This window comes from Ambystoma mexicanum, unplaced genomic scaffold, assembly GCF_040938575.1.
Source record: "Ambystoma mexicanum isolate Mex_15411 unplaced genomic scaffold, UKY_AmexF1_1 Mex_scaf70, whole genome shotgun sequence".
NCBI lineage: Eukaryota > Metazoa > Chordata > Amphibia > Caudata > Ambystomatidae > Ambystoma > Ambystoma mexicanum.
Window position 1 is genome coordinate 335,095 of NW_027182489.1, and position 8,719 is coordinate 343,813.

The following is an 8,719-nucleotide window of genomic DNA, read 5'->3' on the forward strand; positions in this document are numbered from 1 at the left end:
CATTATAATCCCGATCTTCAAGAAGGGCGATCGCTGCCTTCCAGTCAACTACCGGCCGATCGCCTCCTTGATGCTCCTGGGAAAGTATTTGCGAAAATCATTCTTGCCGAATTCAATGCCTGGACCCTTCATGCTCATTTGCGCGATCCCCATCAAACGGGTTTCGTTGCAGGCATGGGGACATCAATACATTTATTTTCTCTAAATCCAATTAAATTGCAATGTTTTCAGGAAAAACAACCAATTTTTTTTGCATTCATCGATCTCAATGCAGCATTTGATTCTGTCAGTCGGGTGCTTCTCCTGGCAAAATTGCAAAGACATCAATGTCCTCCAACCCTCATGGATATAATACATGGCCTTCATTCCAATACATCAATCAAGGTTCGCCTAACTCTAGACGGCATTTTGTCACAGCAAATTCCAACCTCGCGTGGACTTAAACAGGGCTGTCTGCTAGCGTCCGCCATCTTCAATTATTTTATTCAAGATGCAAGACATGATTTCTCGAACGTTGTCTCGGATTCACCCAAACTGAAAGGCCATACAATTCAAACTCTCTTTTATGCAGATGATGTAGTTTTGATTTCCAGAACCCAAGTGGGGCTACAGCGACTGCTAAACACCTTCTACAACTACACTGTGTCAAATGAATTAAAAGTAAATCTCACAAAAACTCAAATTGTAGTTTTTTGCCCAAAAAAGCGCAACCCGACTTTGTACGTGTGGTCAATGAACAATCTTCCGATTAATAGGGTGCCCTACTATAATTATCTGGGCATCATGTTTGAGAATGTGAAACATCCAACAGGCCATCTTTTAGAGGTGGAAACAAGACTAACTGCCTTTATATCGCAGGACAGCATTTTAAGGTATAAATTTGGCAAGTTTTCAGTATTACCGGCATGGCATTTTTGGACTGCAAAAACCATTCCAGCCCTGTTATATGGCCTGGAAACCTTTCAAGAAATTCCATCTCTTCAATTGGCAAAATGGGAGGCAAAATTTTGGCGCCGTCTTTTACATCTTCCAAATTGCATCCCAGTTGCCTGGATAAGGTATGAGCTTGGATTAATCTCAATACAGGCCCTTTTCAATTGGCGCAAATGTGCCTTTTTTAGGAAATGCCTGTTATCCACGACATTGCAAGTCCTATTAAAATACATCTCATCATACATTTTTTCAAGTAAACAAGTGTTCATTAAATCGTGGTTAATGTCTGTTTATCATGTGTTAATCAAAGCAGAGGTATCATTAGATCTATTGATTCACAATCCAGACAAAGCTAAATTAAAAGTTTATTAAACAGACTGGATTTCTACCCGACATGGTTGTCTTGCATATCACGATGCTGATCCAAATCGTTTTCCACACAAAAAAAATGCGTACCATGCCATCATATTTAGTACATTGTCCATCCCCTCACTAACGGTACCACATTATGAAATTACGATTTAATTTGTGGGCCACTAGGGAGTTGTTATCAAAAAGGCAATTGTTGTGCCGCTCGGAAATTTTTTGTCGCTTTTGTACCTCGATGGACAGTTGTCAAACTTTGAGGCATCTCATTACAGAATGTTCAGTGCTTCGTCCTTTGCGCGAAATTCATTTTGCACGATACTGTTACTATCTACAGCTTGCATCTCAAGATTTATCTTGGTTTCTAATTTTGGGCTCAGGGTATCTGCCTTTACAGATTGCCACTGTAAATGTTCTTTCAAACTTAAACCTAGAGCCTAAGTAAGAAAGTAAGTAATTAACTGATTAGTTATACAATTAATTTATTGATCATATTGATCATTTAATTGCTCTTGATTTTCATGTACTTTTGTCATATGTTGTTATCTTGTTTTGTTTGCTATTTCTTTCTATTTAATTCAAGTACAAAATTTTATGATAAAGATTTTATGTCTATGTATTTGTATCTATATTTGAAAGGGTGATTAATTTCAACTAAAACAAATAATAAAAAAAAAATAAAAAAATATTTATCAGTATCATGTATATATTTAAAATTCCTCGGGTGGTGCGAACTAGGCACGCCTGCAGCGGAGCGGTGAACAACTTCACACACATAAAATACAGACATGATTCCAACATTTACGACACACTCATTCCATGTGACGGCCTGCCAGTACAGCTTTGTTGCAGAGTAGGGAGACCTTGTTATGATCACATATACATGCGTACCCCCCCCCCATACAGGCACACACAGACATGTAATCAGCACACGCTTGCATGAGATGAACACGAGTGCCCATTGCAAGTCACATTCCTTAACCCACTTTCGCATGTTGTGTTCCCATGTACAGGTGGAGGCAGTCAAGACTCGCCAAATGCAGACCTGAGGATCGTTCTCGTTGGGATAACTGGAGCTGGGAAGAGTGCAGTGGGGAACAGCATCCTGGGTGCAAAAGAGGCGTTTCATTCTCAAGCAGATTCAAAAGCAGTGACATTAGTGTGTCAAGAAGAGACAAGATCCCGCAATTACTCAAAAGATGACAGGTCACAGGACACGAGACGCATCACAGTTGTTGACACACCAGGGTTTTTTGACACAGGTGCTGATGCTCATTTTACAGTTGTAGAAGTGTGTAAGTGTGTTGTGATGTGCAGTCCCGGGCCACACGCCATCATTGTGGTGCTGCAGGTTGGGCGATTCACCGAAGAAGAGAACAAAGCTGTGGAAACAATCCGGGATGTATTCGGGGAGGAAGCAGCAAAGTACACCGTGGTCGTGTTTACAAGGAAGGATGACTTGGGAGAAAATCAGACAATCCAGAAGTTTGTTGAGGGGGGGGATGAAAGGCTGAAGCGTCTGATTGAGGCCTGTGGGGGTCGCTACTGCGCCTTCAATAACAAGGCGACGGGAGCAGAGCAGGAGCAGCAGGTCTCAGAGCTCCTGGGGATCATAGACCGGATGGTGAAGGGGAATGGGGGATCCTGCTTCACTTCTGAGATATTCCAGGATGCAGAGAGGAAACTTGAGGAGAAGCAGGAGGAGCTTAGGAGAAAGTATAAACAGGAGAGGGACGAAGCTTTAAAGAAACTAAAGTGTGATTATGACAAAGATGTGCAAATAATAAAAAAACAGGAGAACGATAAGGACAAACAGCTAAAGCTTAAGACGCGTAAAGAGGAATACGAGGCCAGCGTAAAAGGCACAGAGGAACACTACTATAAATTAATCAGAAGCACTAGACAGGAAGCCGAGCGTAGTCTATTAGATATGTTTGCAGAAAGCTGCGCTTACGGAGCCCGGAGCGGAGCCACTGTCGGTGCATATCTTGGCATTATAGGAGGTCCTTTTGCCATGATATTTACGGGTACAGCGGGGACAGTAGTTGGAGCGAGTGTGGGAGGAGTTGTGGGAGGGGCCAGAGCTATAGGTCATGCTGCTGCGTATTTCTTCAATTATGTAAGTGACAAGCATTAAAAGTCAGAAACTGTGCGCCTCAATCAGAAATCTCAGTTCAAATCAAATGCATAACTTAGCAAACTTGCCTGTGAACCTCGCAAAGGCTTGTAATTGTGTTCATGATTCTTGCAATAAACAGCTGCCACTAAGAGTCAGTGGGTCCAAATGGTCGTACGTGCTCAGTGTTGACGTGGGGATAAGAGGAGAAGTGCTCCGCTCCTGCAGTCTGTCACTATTGTAGTATTCCTTTCTGTGTGGCTGTACCCCACCTTGCAGAGCCCATCACTGGCTGCTGTGTTCACCCAGCCCTCATTTGGGGTGAGGACATCTGCATGTTGGCAGCTGTACTGCACCTCTCCAATCAAATAAGATGTGATGACATGTGTAGGTTGCAGCTTATGGGCGAGGTGCAGTGACACTGACATCTGTATCCTATATGTACAAGTGTCCTTGCAAGAAATCACATTGAGATCATAACTACAATATAGCACAACTACAACCAAAGGCTGCAATTATACCAACAAGCAACAGACCTGTCAGTCCTTGCAAGCATTTGCGGTGTCACTCATTCCTTAAAATGATGCACAAGGCCCCTCTTTACTGTTGCTGGCCTGGCTTTCATGGATTGTATTTTTGGATTCTTTCTCGTGTTGCCATTGACTTCTTATTCCTTCCCCTCCCGGTGCTTTCCTCAGCTGCGAGGGCTGCCTTTCATTTCCTCCCATGCAGCCTTTCTTCCTCCTTGCGCTGTCATTCCTCATTCCCTCCATTCTAAATATAAAATGCAATAACCAACTGCAAACACCAAAACGATTGGCTTTGACAATGCTTGTTATTATACGTGTATTGGGTGTAGTATTCCCTGAAGGGGTTTGTTAGTTGTTGCAGTGGCCCATTTGTATTTGTGTAGATATGTCGTGTTTCCCCTGGAGCTGCTCGCAGTCCCGCATCTTGTCTGACTGAGACATGTTCTGCAAGTACATTGTGTGCTTTCTAAAGGTACTAGGTACTTTGTAGCCATTAGACACGTTTCTTAAAGGTCTCAAGCAACTTCATGAAGAAAGGTAGAAGAGAGATAGGGCGGAAATTAGTAGTAGAAGAGGGTCAAGAGTCGGCTTTTTCAGGAGAGGAATAAGTGTGGCACACTTCAGCACAGAGGGAACACGAAAGATTTACCAAGGCCATGATCTGGGGCAGAAGCAGCGGAAACATGTCTTTTACCACAAACAGTGGAATAGAGTCAGTGGGAGAGGCTGACTTGATACCTGCAACTGCTCGAGCCAGGTCAGCCACTGTAAACAGCGGAAAAGAATCCTAACACGCCTTGGGAGATGCCATAGTCCAAGAGGCTGAAGAGAGTGGGGAGCCAGGCTTGACCCCAAGAGGATCATGCTCCAGCAGAATGCGCTCATGATGAGTCACAATCTTACGCCAGGGAGTCACGATGCTCTTGAGAAGAGGGCAGAGAATTCCCAGAAGAATACGTAGTAGAAAGGGAGCGAGCTACCCAAAGAAGCTCTTTAGGCTGGGAGATGTAGTTTTCAATTTGGACAGTGTAATAATGACGTTTAGCAAGTTTAAAAGATGTATAATATAACGAAGTAGCAGCACAGAAGGAGGTCGGTCCTCCACCCTATAAGAGGAAAGCCATTTGCGTCCCGCTTGCCCGCGCCTAAGACAAAGGGACTTAAGGTCCTCATTAAACCAAGGCTCGGTCAGTTTGTTTGTTTGTTTATTTATTTTATTTTATATAGCGCACCAGACCCAGGAGTAAAAGGGCGCAAAGTGGAGCAACCAGAGCCACAGTGGCAGAACACATTTCTGACAGAGCACCAATATCAGCACGGGGGTAGGGGGGTGTACCACAGGCAGTAATAATGTGAGCAGCAATGACTGAGGTATCCACCACCCGCCAGTTCCGCCTCTTAATCCTCTGTTTAACAGGGGCTGGGACAGGGTCAGAGTAGTCAACAACAGACAACTATGGAGATTAAACAGGTTGAAATTCCTCATTCAATCTGGGAATCCAACTGGGCAGTTCTGCATTTTGTTTCCCGCATCATAACAGAACTAGTGATGACACAGGCCTCCAGATATCTTGCTATGGGCTATGAGTTCATTGAGATTGTTAAACCTATGCCCTCTGATAAAATAAAAGGTCAAAGGTCTAAACATGACTGCAGGTTCCCCTTGCATGACTGTATTGGTGATCTAGTCACCCGAGTGATTTTGGCTATATGAAGACAGCCCGAGAAAACAAACAGGGCAGACCTTTCGGGGGCGTTTGGACAGCAGATAAAGGAATTTTCTTTTGAAAAGCATTTAGATTCTGTAACCTCTCCAAAACTAAAATGATGATTGCCAAGGCTAATCGAAAGGATATAAAAAGATGTAATCGTCCATTCAGAATGGGAGCCTCGAGCTGGGAATTCTCATTAATAATAATTGGACCGGTGGGGCTTTGCCAAGCTTGCGATGAGTAAAGCAACGTCTACATTTAAGGACATTAGAACCTCTATGGAGGGTTTGGTGAGGCTGTACAATGCCTGTGTTGTCCTCAGCATACTGTATGGAATAGAGGTAGGTTTTTACTAACAGAAAGACTGCATGGCTTGAAAAAGGCCTGAGGGCTATCGCTTGCGGCCCCAATGGAAACGCTGTGGTTTGTACTGGGTCTCATCTCCCTGTCCTACTTTAGCCAACAGAGGTGCGGGGCTCACGGTTACCTTTAAGGACCGCGTATGTCGATTATGTCTCCTGGAGCCTGAAACAGTGAGACATTTACTGACTGATTGTTACAAACCTTGACGGGTACACAATATGAATGTGATCAGTACACATCAATTCTGGGCTTATTCACAATCTGGTGATGAATTTTAATTTATTTTGGGGCTGATACATGGAATTATTCGCGCCGAAAAACGGGGATTTGTGCGCCATTCTGCCCGCAATTTGTTAAACAGGGATTTGCGGGCAGAATGACACACACATCCCTGTTTTTCGGTGCAAATAATTCCATGAATCATATGTGGCAAGAAATCATGAGGCTTCTGAATTTCTCTTAAACCTGTTTTCGGATTAAATTAATTTTAATATGTTTATTTGAATTTTGGGAAGTAGGGCAGTTCTAATGGTATACATGGAAATGCATTTTTATTGTTAGATAGCGATTGTTATTTTGTATGTGTTAAACGTTACACTTAACCAATATAATACCATAATACAAAATACAAATAAATAAACAAATAGCTGATATACATTTTGTGTGGTCCTTTAATGAAACCTGTGAACATTGCTGGTGAACTGTGTAAGTTATAAAGGCCATCTGTTCCAGTGTGCTAGATGAAATACATTTGTGATGCGTGCTTGGGGAAATTGCGAGTGGTATAAGCACTTATGTGTGTATACATATAGTGTGTTTAAAGGGCACAAACCTAGCAATGAAACAGTAAACATAGTGTATGTGTTGCAGGGTGACTAAGCACATTGAGGACAAAGCACTGGGGTTGATCTCTGACTCTCACAACAGTGTTGGGGCTGAAGAATCGCCCCACCTTCTTTCTACTCCTCCTTCTCTAAGCTTGCCTAGTTCTGTGTTACAATGTGTGATGTCCTCACTTCCTTATCGTTTGGAAGGAAGTCCCATGTTTATGTTTATACACGGGCTGCGACCCGTGTACGCATAGGGGCGGGGTTAGCCGCCCATGTGGGCAGTTAGAAGCAAGATCCCGAGCAATAAAGATGTGTTGCACCCCAGCTCCGTGTGTGTCTCTTCCTATGCTGTGGCGGGTCGAGAGTTCCATGTAGGAGGGTGAGGAGGTCCACCGAGGGGATACCACACAATGGTTTAGTTCCTACCTAGCAGGCGGACGTACTCAGTCTCCTTGTCCAATCACTTCTCCTCTACTTCTCCTCTGCATGCTGGTGTCTGACAGCGTTTAATACTTGTATCCCCTTTATAATAGTACATTATCACTCATTATTTGTTCTTTCAATCTGCTGATGACTCACGGATATCATTTTTTGTCTTCCTTTTCTAATTCTTGCCATTTCATCTTGGAAGACTTTGCATTTCATCAACTTAATTACTTCTAAACTGAGGCACTTTTTCTTTCATGGTTCCTGTATTCCTCCTCTTTCTAAGTCTCTTCTATTTCTCTCCTTCCCACCTTCTGAGCTTCTTTTGTCAACTTCAGAACACAATCTTTGTATCATTCGTTGCCCTACCCTCACTGCCCATTATTGTTGTTTCCAATTATTTTGCATTTGCAAAGTCTATTCTTTTCTTTCCTTTGCTATTGCTGAACTCTTCATCTCAGCATTGATTGTCTCTTGTCTTGTTTACTGTTCAGTTCTCCTGGTTGGTCTTCCAGTATACCAGCTAATACCGGTTTAATCCATCTCCAAATTCTCTTCGGACTTTCTCCTTGGGATTCCTTTGCTACTTCTCTGGGTTCCCTTTCCTAGCGCCCTTTTCATTCCCATCATCCTGCACTGTCTCCACTCCCCCTAGCCCTCTCCACTTGTTTCCATCTGTATGTCCTCTCGACCTCTGTGATCTCGAGCACATATGCTTCTTGCTTTTCCTCTGTCACGTGTTGCTCCTAAGCTCCGGAACGCCCTTCTTCTCCCTAGCAGATCTTTCTGTGAAGAGCGCAGTATTCATACCCTTCCTAAATTGAAGGAGAAAGTCATGTTTTGTTTGTGGGTAAAGAAAACCCAAAGGCCACTTTGTGCATGTGGCGCGCTTGGTAGACTGAGACAGTGGTGTGTTGGCCAGTTAATGCTGGAGCATTCCACATGTTCCGTTGTATTCTCCAGGTAGGCTCATGAGGTCTGTACACCTGACAAGGTGCACTTAACAACTATTAAAATAAATCACAGCATTTATGACAAAACAGCCAGCACGTGTTTTTACCAAAGGAAGGGTCTTTGTCAAGGCAAAGGAGGTGGCCTGTTGGGTCCATGGAAAGACTCTGTCCTACAATTGAAGGACCAGTAAAAAGGGTAAGATAGCGGACCAAGGATGGTCAGTTTTGTAGTAGATTACAGCAAGGACGTCATTTGGGGGACGCTAGGGTTTGCACCGGTGACCCCTGAGGTCTCCCCTGCTATTCCTAATAGCAAGGGAGACCACAGGAATAGCATTTTATTTTTTCAATGCAAGCTCCTGGACTGTGGCCTGCGCCATGTGGCTCTTTGCTTCTGGAGTGGCTGGTTGTCTTGATCGGGTGTCTTATAAAAAAGACAACAGGGGTTTCACAAGTTTAACACTTTCAGCACTGACCCTAAATAAGAAAG

The 8,719-nt window shown here is 43.5% G+C and overlaps 1 protein-coding gene across 1 annotated transcript in view; it reads left to right on the forward strand.

Annotated features, from left to right (window-relative positions):
* Nucleotides 1-6,675, forward strand: part of LOC138562830 (GTPase IMAP family member 9-like) — a 300,990-nt gene extending 294,315 nt beyond the window's left edge. Inside the window, exons 4-5 of the mRNA XM_069642800.1 lie at nt 2,313-3,358; nt 5,404-6,675. Of these exons, the coding sequence (XP_069498901.1) occupies nt 2,313-3,358; nt 5,404-5,412 (1,055 nt within the window). The 3' untranslated portion in view covers nt 5,413-6,675. The remainder of the gene's footprint in view (nt 1-2,312; nt 3,359-5,403) is intronic.
* The last annotated feature ends 2,044 nt before the right edge of the window (nt 6,676-8,719 follow it).